The sequence below is a fragment of the Geospiza fortis genome, unplaced genomic scaffold (assembly GCF_000277835.1).
Source record: "Geospiza fortis unplaced genomic scaffold, GeoFor_1.0 scaffold16, whole genome shotgun sequence".
In the NCBI taxonomy this organism is placed as follows: Eukaryota; Metazoa; Chordata; class Aves; order Passeriformes; family Thraupidae; genus Geospiza; species Geospiza fortis.
Window position 1 is genome coordinate 16605497 of NW_005054302.1, and position 14500 is coordinate 16619996.

Sequence of the window (14500 nt, forward strand, 5' to 3'; positions counted from 1 at the left end):
AAAGTTTATTGGATGTTTTCAGCTTCATCAAATCATGTTTGAGACACTGAACTAGGTTGCCCAGAGAAGCTGTGGATGCCTCATCCCTGAAGGTGTTCGAGGCCAGGTTGGATGGAGCTTTGAACAGCTTGTTCTGTTGGAAGGTGTCCCTCCCTTTGATAAGGGTGTGGGGGTAGTAGGAGCTGGTCTTTAATGTCCCTTCCACCCAAATGATTCTATGTATCATTCTCAGTTAGAATGCCCAGGATTAGATAACCAGGAAAAGAGTCTGTGAGTCAGTAAAACAGAATAACATAAAAAATAAGCAAAGAAAAAGACAATATAAGACCAGTGATTGTCGTGTAGTGGATTGGTGTCTACTAAAGCCCAGAAATCCAGGATTTAATAAGCTGTCTGAAGTGGATGCACTGGAATTAGTATATTCTCTCTGCCCCCTTCCAAATTACAAGGTGTTCATACTCTAAAAACTATCATCACAATTTGCACTAGTGAGCACTTTCTGATGATGTTGACAGATGAAAGTTAGAAAGCTCTTTGGAGAGAGCTCTGCTGCTTTTCAGTAAAGGTGATCCTTTCAGATCAATGTTGAGGCATATGGACAGCACAGCAAACAGAAACCTTCTGAGGCAGCTACTGCTGCATCTTGTTTGTGTGGATAGACAGACATCTAACTTCTGGATATGTCAGCTCTGCATGTTTCATACATGTTCTGTGTCTCCTTTTGAAGAAGATGAATAACAGTAAAATTTCTAAGTTTTTTGGCAAAATGTTGTCTGAAGAAAAAGGAATCCATATTGAGACTGATCTCTGAATAAGGGAATCCCAAGAAAATCTAGCTTGTGATCACTTCAACACACACTGTTGACTGATCTATTTAAGTTATTTTAGAAAAAACCCAAAATGTACAGAATTGGAAAATAAATCAGTTCTTTTTAAGCATGAGCAAAACACTTTTCTGCTGTCAAATTATCTCGTCCTTGTGGACAGAGAGGAAATTAAAATTAGCCCAGAGGAGAATCCTTCTTAGGAACTTCATTTGATATACTAGAAATTGTTTCTTTTCTGGGAAGCTTTAACACATCCCAGAAAGCATAGAGATTCTTAAGTATGAAAGAGAAAAATACAATCCTGCACTTTGGGATATTTATTTTTATTCAACAAATCTTAGCTCCAAGACTGAAGCCTGACAATACCTGGCATTTCATGTCCTGCTATTCAACAACAAGAGACAGTTTAAAGTAGAGTTCATAATAATAAATGAATGGAAGGTTGACATGAGTATGAAAGTAAATCACAGCCATAGAGGAGATACTTCAGACAGAAAGTGATGGTCAGTCCTTACCATTTAAGGCAAGGATGAAAATGGAGTATAAATACTGTAGGAAGTAGAAGCTGATAAAAAGCACCAGAGCAATTTAATGGAATTTCATTGCACAGAATTACAAGTTTCCAGACAGGAACTGGAAGACCTTTATGCAAATATGAAGCAAGCTGGAATTGCACTTCAAAGTGAGTATGTCTTTTATTAAAAGACATCCCAGCTGTACCAGTGTACATTGTGCAGCTAATTGTGTCTGTTGTGCTCCTGTTCTCACTGTTACTGTTTCTGGCAAGAATTCCCAAGAATCCCATTGTGCTCAATCCTGTATGGTTAGAGGCTCAGTCTTGGAGGACACACATACATCAGTTTAAGTATATTACTATACCAAACCCCTTCATTACTCATTTTGGAGATGGAGGGTGGCTTCCAGGGGAGTTACAGACACATCTCCTGGATCTGCTCAGCACCAGGTGAAGAGCTACTCTGTGGACTATTTATTCATCTCCAAGTGAGGCATCTCAGAGGCACCCTGATTCCTGATTTGAATCTCCAGAGAGAAATTAGACCTAGAAGGGGATTTGCAGAACCCTTTCATTTAAACACAAAGCTGTTGATGCCAGCAAAGAATTAAATACCAGGAGAAAACTGGGGGAAAAAACTGAAGTGAAGTTAAACTTCTGCATCTAGTTGAGGGCCAGAGCCAGAGATGGGTCCTTTTCTGTATTAGGGATTTTCTCCACCCTTCTCCTAGATACAGCTCAACCACTTTGAGTGAAAAATCTCTCTCCTCTTTTGTTCTGTGTTTTATACCTCCTTTGTGCATACCCAGTCTTTCCTGCAAGTGCAGAGTTGCAGAGTTATCCCTCCTCCACGTGTATTGGAGACCTGTACTCAGTCCTCCTGCAGAGCTGGCAAGAATCAGCATTCAGGCCAACTCAAGTGTCCTGGTTAGGGTCACTCTGTAATGCAGGATATGCATTCCCCAATGCAGGCATTCTGGGATGCTCCTCAGGGCTTTGTGTTCAGGAGGTGAAAATTCGGGTGTCCAAGTCACATTTCAAAGCTATTTCTGAAGGTCAGTGTTCTTCCTGATGAGGGGTGATAGCAAAGCTGATGGATTCATTTTCAGTCTCTAGGGAGCATCCTTTAATCATGATTTCCTCATCCATGGAAAGAAAATAAATAGCTGTTACCTTTTAGTTATGTTCAGTTTACTGAGCTGTGTAAAACACATTGAGGCCCTTGAGTGGAGTAGAGAGTCATCAAAATACCAAAAGATTAATTGTGCTCCTAAAAAGACAGGTTTTATATTTATAGACATAAATTATTATTATTATTATTTCTACATTGGTAATATTTGCATATTTGATGTATGCTTTAAAAAAAGATAAACAGATTATTTGTTTACTGGCATTAAATTATGCAGACATTGCTTTCAGGACATGATCTCTGAAGGAAAAATACATCCCTCAATTAATGACATGTACAGAACTTACACAATCATTCCCTGTTTGCTACTAAACCAGGATGGTTTTCAGAGGATTTCATGGTACAGATCAGCTACTGGCAGTGACAGAAAATCCACACCTCTTCTTTCAGGTTTTTTCTTGCTCCTTAGTTTGATCCGTTCCTTATACATTTGTAAAAAGGATGGTTTTAAAAGCTAATGTGCTTTATGTCTTCTTCAGTAACAGCACAGGAGTTCATGTCACTACAGAGTTATCGAATCACAGGAATGAGAGTTTCATAACACTGCAAAATGTGTTTTGTTATGAGGAATGTCTTTAGCACTTCACTGCTATCTAAATCATGCTGATCACACACCTTCTGCTTTTTTCATCTATATATTTCTTTCTTTTCCCAGATATTCCCCATAAATTGCCTTCTAAAGCAGGTTGTGAAAATAAGGCTTAGCTCCTCACCAAACTCAGCTTTTTAGCTCCGTGCAGTGCCTCTCTCCTGTGCTTTTCTGGAAAAAAAAATCTGTCTGAGGCTGGAAATTACCTCAAATGAGCCAACTTGAAATGGGAAAATCCTAGTTATGGCAGATTTTTAATTATTAATTTTTCTATTAATATATTGAAGGTCAGTGGAACTGACCCAGTTTTCAGGAAGCTCTGAGCAGTTTCACCTGATCTTACATTTTAGCACTAAATCCATATTTATTAAAGGATTTAGCAGACAGGTCAGAAGCAGCTAAATCTCTGATTCTGCATCACAGGAACGCTAAAGAAAAATTTTCATCTGCATTGCTCTTCTCTAAACTGGAAAGCTTTAAACTGTTGTCAAGCCAGTCTGAAGATGTGCGGGTGGATAGGGGTAAACATGTAAAAATGGATTTGCTAGAAATGAAGCACAAATTAACATCATTATCCCTTTCCCAACTCCAGTCTTTAATGTAATGTGAAAATAATGTGAAATTCTGAATGATGCCATTTCCTGTGTTGGAGGCTCCTGTGTCTGTTCCATCAATTAAAAAGGGCCTGAGCAAAGCACTGCATTGTTGGGTTAGTGTTTGATGGTTTTCTTTTCCCACTTTCTTCTGAAATATCAAAGACAACATAGCAGACTTTTTGTTCTTAAGGGGACAGATTTATGCCAGTTTTTAGCAGGATGTGAAAAAAAAAGAAAGAGAAACAGGTACAAGTTTTTTATTTGTAGGAGTAATTGCTTTAGTATTCTAACTTCTGAAGTGCCGTTAATGGACTGTGACCTCATTATACCTGGCACAGTGCAAATGCAGAACAAAAAGGATAATCTTAGCCTCAGATAGTTGAGATTCTTAAACTTTAAGTGAACAACAACAGAGAGAGACATGCTGATGGAGACAGAGAAAAATTACATTACAGTTTTCCTCAACACACTGTGGAGAAGTTAAGGCACATCAGCAGCCACTGCCAAGATTTTGGGTAGGGATTGTGATTTTTAAGAGAGCCTTGAAGAATTCTGAGGCAGTTTTAACAGACCAGAGGGAAGTCCCTCACCCAATCATGAGGAGATAATGAGGAAAAAAAAAGAAAGGAAAACCATTTGTCTCAAAACTAGCCAGCAGGCAGTTGAGTCTGGGCTCACAAAATCACAGAATGGTTTTGGTTGGAAGGGTCTTTAAAAGTCAGTTACTTCCCACCCCCTGTCCTTGGGCAGAGCCACCTTCCACTAGACCAGGTTGCTCTGAGTGCCAGTAATGGGCTGGTTACTGGTGGGGATGAGCAGTGATGAAACAGAGCAGGTCCTGGAACTGAAAAAGAGACATTTCTTTTTTTATTATTTGCATGAAAAATAAGCAGAATTGTATTGGAATGGCATTATCCTTTCCAAAGAATAATGTTTCTGATAACCTGAGACCTCTGGGTTAACCACCCCAAGCTCAACAATGCCTTGGGCACTGTCTTCTCCAGAAATTCTCCATGAAAGAGGTTTCAAGTGTGTCATCCTCTGGAACTATGTCTCTTTCCTTCTTTACCCCACAGAGGGCATTTAGGCTCAATTCAATTCTTCAGGTAAGACTGACATAATGTGAGGCGAGATTCAGGCAATGCAAGACATCACTCCCAGACAATAACATGACAAAACACCCCATGGGAACGTTGATATGAACTTGATTCCTTAAAAAAAAAGTTTGCATCCATTAATCAGTTCCTATCCATCAGTGCCCTCTGGTAAGTACAAACATAAGGGAGCCAAATATAGGGTAATACTCAAAGTCCAGGTGTTTCTCACAGAGGTGCTTGGCTTGATTGTACTTTTTGAGGACATTAAGCCTCATATTTGCTCTTAGAATTGGGCACCAGGTTTACTCAGAGGATCCCCTCTCTTCAAGGAACTACAAACAGCTTTGAGAGCTGCACTGTGAAATGAGGTAAAACAGTGCACCTCTAGGAAAGGATAAGGAGTGGCTAAGCTGTTCATACAAACACTGGATGAGATTAAAGATGAAAGGAAATATTTAGTCACCTTTTGGGAACAGCTGGTGTGAAAATATTTAACAGGCATGTCTTTTATGCGCAGGCAGAGTGTTCTAACTAAGCTTAAATAGGCAGGAGCAATATAGTGCAGCTGGCCAGTCTGAGAATACTGTAATAGGAGAATTAAAAGCTTTCCTTCTCATTTGTTCATGCAGCTCAGATGGTAGCTAATCATGTCCTCTAATTTTAACAACAGAATTGGGAAATGTACTAAAAAATGCAGTTTGTAATAAGAACAGAGGTGACAAATTCTGTCCCTGGGACTGAATGACAAAGAAACTATTTACCTGCCCTTTTCTGTAAAACAGCCTTAGTTGTCTTTTTCTGTCCAAAAAGAAATGTATTTAAGTGGAAGCTTAATCTGAAATCCATTTTGATCATTTCTTAGCGTGCCACAAGAAAAGTAAAAGCTATTCTGCTTTTAATCACTCATTAGAAACCTGTGAGCATTTAAGAGGGCTGTGTTGTACAGGACCAGAGCATGTAGCAGGTTGTGTGTTGTAAAGCTATTTAAATCATAGGGTACCCATCTATCTTTAAACTGGCACTTAGTGGAAGATTTTGTTTTGAGAGTTCCTGGCTCCTGGTTCCCTGTCAGAAATAATTAAACTACATTTTAGGGAGACTGTCCTAAGTAGTTTGTTTCACAAGTGTTTTTCACAGCTGAGAGTCTATATTATAGCCCTTGGGGCCTGGGAGTCCAAACCACCTCATATATCCATTATATATGAATTACACATTCATAGCCTGGAACCTGCGCACTTCTGTGTGCATGGGTGGTGGTTTGGCTGGGGTCTCAGCTGGGTGGGAGATGAAACCCAAAATGTTCTCAGCATTCCCTTTCTGGTTAGCCTAAGATCTGTTTGTTTATACCATGCAGTGCATATCCCTGGCCCACGTGTGCAAGACTGTTCCTTGGCAGCATGTTGTCTGAGAAATATTTCAGTCAAGATGTAAATGTCCCAGGGGGTTTTCCATCCTTTTTCGTAGGAATGACTGCACAGAGACTCTGCTTTTCAGAACATGATTTTTTTTCTCTCTTCAACATTTTTGAATGCACTCCATTATCCTAGTTTGACACCTTTAAAGAATTCCAGGAAGGCTTCTGACAGTCACTATTCCTATTATCTCTGGGTTTTTTTCCTCCACCACCAATCTGTAGACATCTGACGTTTCCATCTTAGCTGCAGGACACAAGACTGCATATTGGGACATCGAGGTGTTCATGAGCCTGTCTCAGAGTTCACATTTACCTGTGGATCCATCACTTTCCTTCTTTATGCCTTGGTTACATTATCTGGAAGGTGCTGCACCTGAGTCAGGGGAACCCTTGATATCCATACAGGCCTGGAGGTGAGGGATTGAGAGCAGCCCCGAGGGGAAGGACTTAGGGATGGGCGAAAAGCTGGACATGACCTGGTCATGTGCTCTCACAGCCCAGGAAAACCAGTAGTGCCCTGGCTGCATCCAAAGCCATGTGGCCAGCAGGGTGAGGAAGGGCATTCTGCCCCTCCACTCATGTGAGACCCCACCTGGAGTGCTGCATCCAGCTCTGGGACCCAGTTGTGGGGGTCTCCAACACAAGAAGGATATGGACCTGATTGAGCAAGTCTAGAGGAAGCCACAAAGATAATGAGAGGCCTGAGGAACCTCTGCCATGGGGACAGACTGAGATAGTTGGGGTTGTTCAGCCTCAGGGACAGAAGGCTCTGTGGAGACTTTCTTGTGGCCTTTTTACTACTTAATAGGGGCTTATAAGAATGATAGGGACAGACATTTTAATAGTGCCTATAGTGATAAGAAGAGGGATAATTGTTTTAAACTGAAAGAGGGTAGATTTAGACTAGATATAGGGAAGAAATTTTTACAAAGAGGAAGAACAGGATATAATGAAGGTGTGAAGTGACCAAGCTGGCATCCTCTGGATTGCTTGGTAAGCTGGGAGCAAGAAAAATTACATCTTATTTGATATTTTGAGATCCAAGTTCAACGCTTATGAATAAAGAATGTAAACTAATAACCAGAAAAGGGATTGCAGTCTAACTAGAGTAGCCCTATGGTAAAAGCATGCTGGAAAGCGCCAGAGGCTACAATAATAATTTTTGGAGTTTGGGTTTAAATACCAGTACTCTCAGACTTTGTATTTTCTCAAGGAATTTCTTGTCAGCTTGCTGAAATTTCAGCAGCATAAATCTAGCTTTTGCTTTTTAATCTGCCGTTTCCTTTATCCTCCCCTAGACTTTGTTTATCAGGTCAGCCAAGGAGAACTAAATTTACTTTTTTTTTTAGTGCTATATTAACCAACTTGCAGGTCATGTGTGTTCATCATCACCCTGACCAGCCCATGCTCCATTGCAGTGCTGTCTAGCAGTTGGGGAAAAAAGTAGAAAACACATGTCTGGGCTCCAGCCCTTCAGCAAGGATGGATTTCAATAATTGCCCATCCCTTATGCTCTTATTGGCCACTGTAGTATGATATTACCTCCCTCACAGCTAGGAGCTGTGAAAATCTGTCTCTCAATGCCAGATGCAAAGTAAAAACTACTGACAGCAACTCGAGCCCTTCCTCAGCCATGCCTTTATTGTTTGATAGTGTAATTTCTATTAGCTTCCAATAAATCCTACATTAGATTCTGTTACATCTCAACACCAAGTGGTGTGTGCACATGCTCTAAGTAGCCAAGATACCCAAATACTTGTGCAAGTTTTATTCTAAATGATACAGACAAGTTCCTGAGTGTCTTTAGCCCATTTGAACTCCAGAGTTCTTTCACTAGGAGACTTAAGCATATAAAACTAAATGTTTAAGGAGGTTTGGAGACATCCACAATGCTGCAGTAAAAGGAGTTTTACTGGAAAATATTCCACCACCCTGAGCTTTTTGGGAAGCAAGAGCTAGATATTGTTCTCATGTCACATTTGAAAAATGAGGTGTTTTGTAGACATGCAAGGCATTACTGTTGTTCCTATCATAAATTACTGTTCTCCAAAGAACTCTCTGATCCTTTCCATCATAAGGGGCTGAAGACCTCACAGCTCTCTGCTGTGGTGGAGCTGCAAGGAGCTTTCCTCCTGGAGCTGAAGTGGGTGTTCCAGCCCTATATCAGGAGGATATCAAAAGTTCTTGAACAGCCCAAGTGTCCTATAAATGGGGTATTCATTGTCAAAAGACTAAAAGCAACTTAAGTACGGCTGAATTTCAGTCAGGTGTGATGTTAATGCAGGCTGAGTAGTTTTGAATATTTTATGCAGCCAGTGACACAGAGAAAAAATGCGCACTGCAGAGTACCCTGGTACCCCTTTCTGTGCTTCCAGCCCAGCCCTGCTCAGCATTTCTTCTGTTCACTTCTCCATGTCCCCAGAAGGAACTGTGTCCTTACCCTGTAAAATCTATAAAATGGCTCAGTGAAGCCAAAGGCTTTAGGTCAAAACATTTGGGAATTTAGAAGCGCCAGGCAGAAGTCAGAGAGAAGACCTCATAGGCTGAAATACTGTGAATTGCCTCTCCTTCAGTTGAGGAAGGGAGAGTATAGTCAGGGCTTATGAGAGTTGGAAAGTAGCAGCCAAGTAATGAGTCTGGAGAAGAAATAAATTAATTTCATTTAATCTGCAGTGCTACACTGCATCAGTATTTGGACTTTGTTTTTTTTTTCCTTTAAATGAATCCTGTATAATAATGGTGGTAACAGGCACTTTAGCACCTGATGCATGGGCATCTCTTCTCCACCAAGTCTCTGTTTTTCCAGACAAATACAATGTAGATAAAAACATGTTTCCCAAATTCATGCCAGGTTTTAGACAAAAGTCTAGTGCTGGATAAAAATATTATGCCTATGTCCTCAGGCCTTCTGGGGCTCAGGGAGGTTTGGGAAGGCCATCATCCCCGAAAAGGCAAGGTCCTTTAGCTCTTTGCTTTTTGGCGGTGAGTACCAAAATATCCAGCTGTGACTGTGCTTCCATTAGCTCTGATAAGATTTGGGAACAAGCACCATCCTATCAGCTCCAATGCATGTGGCTCACAAAAGATATGGTTGTACCTCTGAATGTCTGAGAAGGGAGTTTTAATGGGTGGTAGGAGAAATAGGGACATAGAGGATGTGCAGATTTGGTAGAAATAGAAATATCCTTTCTTAAATTTAAACAGAGAATAATGATTTTAATGAATCCCATCCCCAAAACTGTGGTTTAAGAAGTCATAAACAGGCTTTGCCAGCACTTAACTTTAGCATCAGTAGTTTATCAGCACATTGTTTCCACACTTAACCAGATTTTAATTAAATGTGACTTCCGTTCTGCTTATTGGAAGAGCCTTCCCGTTTGGATTTGAACATCACAAAAGCTTGAGGAGTGTAAGAGAATTAGAAAGCAAATAGGAGGATCAATCACAGCAGACCCTTGCAATCCATGTCCATCTCTTTTTTGTAATATACTTATTAGATTCTTATTGTCAGGAAGGATTAGTGTTATGAGCTCTAGGAATTCCTTTCATTGCTCCATAAGGCGAGCTAGTGAAGTGTGTCTGCTTTTCTTGCCAATAACACTCTGGATTTTCCCCCTCTCCCTTCTCTCTCTCCACCCATATCCTCTCCTCTCTGTTGTCTCCTCTCCCACAGAGATTTGTGCAGCGGACTGCGGAGGACATGGCATTTGTGTGGGAGGCACCTGCCGCTGCGAGGAGGGCTGGATGGGCACAGCCTGTGATCAGCGAGCGTGTCACCCACGCTGCAACGAGCACGGGACCTGCCGGGATGGCAAGTGTGAATGCAGCCCCGGCTGGAACGGAGAGCACTGCACCATTGGTAGGGAGAAAGAAAACCCGACTCCTTTTGAGAGAATTATTGATGATCAGGGAGGAGAAAAGGCGCATGCTTAATTGAATATGTGTGATCTAGTGTAGCATGAGCACCTTTGTTCTTGGATTTCAAATTCTGACATCATACATTTTCATGTGGGAACAAGACAATATGTCCTTTCATTTGTTGGTGACATGGCTATATATATTTTCTATTATCAGACGTGAAGTACACCTATGTGGTGTTTGACAAGACTTTAAATGTCAGCTAGAAGCTTTTTTTGAAAACATCCCACTTTACCTCTCTTGAGAGGTCTTTCTGCGGCCTCCAAGACTCCTCTGTACTATTTTTAGAAGCATGCATCTGATTTTAAATTTTCTTTCCTTTTATTTGCTACATTATTTGCACTGTCACTTTGCTCGCCAGTATAAAAGAGGAAACTGCAGACAGATGATTTCTGGCTGGTATTTAACTCTGTCTTGCTTATCCCTTGTCTGTTCTGCTCCCTTTCCAGCCATTTCACTTCCCTCTCGCTTTGCTTCTGTATTCCTCATGTACTGACACTACTCATAAGCTCTCTCTGTCATGTCTCTTATTATGAATGTTATTATTAATAAGAAGCCAACAATATGTCTAAATCATGCAAAGAGCTTCAGTTCTCTTATTAAGCAATTTGCAGCATCATTAATGAACTGCCTTGGCTTCACCTTTTCCTTCTCTCACTTAACTACTTAATGCATTTTCCCTTCTTCCTTCTTTCTGATTGTCAAGCATTTAGCCTCTTCAGTTCCCCTTCCATAGTCATGCTCTTAAATCAGTAGCCCTAAACTCCCCAGATACCTTTTATTGTATATTAATAGAAAACTAAATTAGTGAATCCAGTTCTATTCTCAATAATGCCTGTGTGGACCTGAAAAAATTCAGTTGACTTTAAAAGAATAGTTCCAGGATGAAAATTCTCCTTCAGTCATTTTATTTTATTCAGCTTCTTTTAAAGACAAGGAAAATTTACCTCTATGTTACTTTCATTAAGTCATGATAACTAAAAATCACACTTCATCAAGACTAACCACTAGCAATACCTGGGCAAATATCAGCATAGTTATTGTGTGGATTAGCAGCTTAGTTATATGAGACATCACTTCCCTTCCTTGAACACCAGGTGCATTTGCACACACAAAGACAGGAAATGAAGCCTGATCTCAGTATTTTAATTTCAGCATTAGGATAATGGTACAAACCATATCTGTGGCTCAATTCTACTTATCATTTATTTATGCTAATGTCACCCTATCACATTATGGTCTCCACATGCATCCCCCTAATGAAAAATATCTAGCTTTTAAAACTTCCTCTGTCTCATTAGACATTGCATTCTGCTTTCTTGTTGATGTCCCTAGCAGCTTTCATTTCTTTTCCTGAGAAAAGGATTGAAAAACCCACATTTCTTAAATGACTTTAAAATGAAAAGAGAGCAGTCCTGTGTTAATTGAAATTCTGTTTCTATAATATTATTTTACAACCTTCTATTCAAGCAGTTTGATTTGGAAAGCAGCACGGATTCATGAAAGAGTAAAAAAAAATTCAGCAAAAGGCCCCAAATCCAGGGGACAGTTTTATATGGAACTTATTTATGCAGGAAAAAAAAAAAAAAAGCCAGATTCATCCCCTTAGTGCCATTTTATTAGTACTGCTGTAAAACCAAAATGCCATTAGTTCAGTATATGATAATTCTCCACACAGCTGATATGCCTGGACTGTTTTCGAACAACAAGCTTTTATCTTTCATGGTAATTAAATTTATTTGTAGTATTCCTCACTCTAAGTATAAATGTTAGCATGGGGAAGGGCCAGCACTGCAATGCAGTCAGCATTGAGATTTTACTGGTGCACACTCTCATTTTATGTGCTGCTACCTTCCTGTTGCAGCTCTGGCTTGGTTTAGGAATCATTCTTGGATACCTAACGTCCTGGAGCAACTCTGTCTCTTTTCACTTTCCCCTCTACTCATCTCCTTGCATGGTGATTTGAAAACAAATTTGTACATAGTCTCCTGCCTCTGAAGCTGTAAACACTATTTCCTACAGAATATTTCACTGATAAATGTGTAGAATGTAAAGGAGATTTGGCAAAGTTGTGAATACCCAAGAAAATTGAATGGTTTTAGCAGGAATAATAAGCTAGTTATGTTGGCACAAATGAAAGGACATTGACTTGGAATTACATTAAGTATGTGAAAAGCATTCCCCTTGTCCTTGTGTAATTTCCCTGCATGGCAAATTGTTCTGTTGATGGTAATTCTGTATCTGTCTGTGTCATGGCCCGGTTTGCTTTAGCACTGACAAGCGTAAGCCCCATTGCTGAAGTGATGCTTTACCAGTATTGCCATGTGTGCAGGTAACACGGTAGAAATGGACCATACCAGTAGGGGACACTTCTTCCATTTCCTGTCGAGCATGTGTGAGAGTATGCCATCCTTTTGTTTTGTAGGTCATAGGAGGCTCTTCCTTATGGTGTTCAAGGTATTCTGATCTCAGTGGATTAATTTTGTTTGCTCCTACAAAGAGTTGTGTCACTGAATGTACTATCTTGATTGCTCATGTTCAGAGATTTCATTAGAGTAACCCCAGTTAATTCTCGACTAGGAAATTGATGCCGAAGCTTGCATTCATCATCCCAATTCAGCAGACTTAGTGCAGGAGAGTAGAGCAGAAAATTGATTATCTAACTGCAGGAATCCTGAAACTCAGCAGAAGGGCTCAGTCATTTTCTGGAAGGAACAAAACACACTGTGACAACAGCATCAGTGCCAGACTCCCGCGATGGGTTCTCCAGCATGTTCCTAATTCATCCCTAGTTAGAGACATTGCAGGAATTCAAGTTTCTTCTGTTCTGGCCCAAACTACATCCAGGGAGCATGGTGGGTTTTAGGAGCATTGAGTTTAAAGATGAAATAAACCCTCTTACTATGAGCTCTGAAAGGCCAAATTACAGCTCAGCTCTGTAGTAGGCTGCTCTAAGGGTTTGCCTCGCAGAAAGCAGCTCAGAAAATTTCCTGGGTTTAAGAGTCATAGAATCACAAAGTTGTTTGGACCTTTAAGATCATCTAGTTCCAACCCCACTGACATGGATAGGGAACCTTTTGTTTGACCAGGTTGCTCCAAGCCCCATTCAATGTTGTCTTGAAAACTTCCAGGGATGAGGCATCCACAGTTTCTCCAGGCAACCTGTGTCAGTTCCTCACCACCCTTAAGTGTAAAAAATTTCTTCCAAATACCCAATCTGAACCTGTCCTCCTTCAGCTAAAGGCTGTTCTCCCCTGCCCTATGATTATAAGCCCTTGTGAAAACTCCCTCTCCAGCTTGTATGATTCATACAGGGGTCTTCCCTGCATGGTGGAGTTGGGATATTCACTATCCTTGAGCAGCCTGGACACAAGACCAAAGCCATCTCTGGAAGTTCAGCTGCTGCAGCTGAATACTTCAGGGTCTCTGGAGACCTGAGGGACCAGCAGCTAGCTCTCCAAACACTCCACAGCCTACCTAGCAGGATTTCAAAGCACCTCAGTGCCTAATCCCCATTGATCTCTGCAAAAGCCACATGTTTTAACTCCTTTCGGAAATCTGGTCCTGGCACACACGGGTGATGGATGCAATAACAATGCCCAGACAGAGAGGCAGACAGCCTGTCCCACACTGGCTTCTGCTTATGGCGCCATCAGCCTGGCGTTTGTTTTACATAGCAAAACTCTGATTTTTGAGAAATCTGCCCCTTTAAGTTTGCCTTTCATCCTTCTTCTTGCATAAATAATCACACATGTTCTGAATAGCTTAGATTGTAATCAGTGCCTCGCCATTTCTGCTGGAGCAGCTGGAATCCAGACAGGGCACATTACAGGTGGATCCTAGTCTCTTTTCCACAGCTTTCTAAAACATCACTTGTGCCCTTTGAATCCACAAAGCAACACACACCATGCATGGCCCAAGACAAAAATAAGCTCCCCAGTGTTGGGGAAGGTTCTTGCTATCTCGTAGATGTGGTGCTTAGGGACAGGGCTTAGTGGTTGCACTCAATGATCTTAGAGGTCTTTTCCAGCTCTTATGATTCTGTGATTCTACCCGCTGCCCAACAGTCAGTGCTCAAGTGCATCCACAGCAGAAACTGAGCTGTGTGTGACCCTCTGGCACTCACTTCCCTGACTGGTTGAGATGGGTACCTTTGCGCAAGAGAAGACCATGGTTATAGCAGTCAGTGGAAAATACGCACTTGCTGCTTTGTTCTGACATGATCTTGAACCAATCTGAAGGTAATCTGGCCTTAAATAGTTTGGCATCATATTTGCCAGTAAATATTAAGCACAGATTAACTTCAAAGACAGTGTTTTCCCTGACCCTGTAGCATAAACTTCACATGCTGTCCCT

At 40.9% G+C, this 14500-nt stretch overlaps 1 protein-coding gene across 4 annotated transcripts in view; it reads left to right on the top strand.

Annotated features, from left to right (window-relative positions):
• Positions 1-14500, top strand: part of TENM4 (teneurin transmembrane protein 4) — a 605662-nt gene that overhangs the window by 468333 nt on the left and 122829 nt on the right. For all 4 annotated transcript variants that reach the window (XM_031066102.1, XM_031066104.1, XM_031066103.1 and 1 more), the window contains one exon: positions 9900-10085. In XM_031066102.1, coding sequence (XP_030921962.1) covers positions 9900-10085 — 186 coding nt within the window. The remainder of the gene's footprint in view (positions 1-9899; positions 10086-14500) is intronic.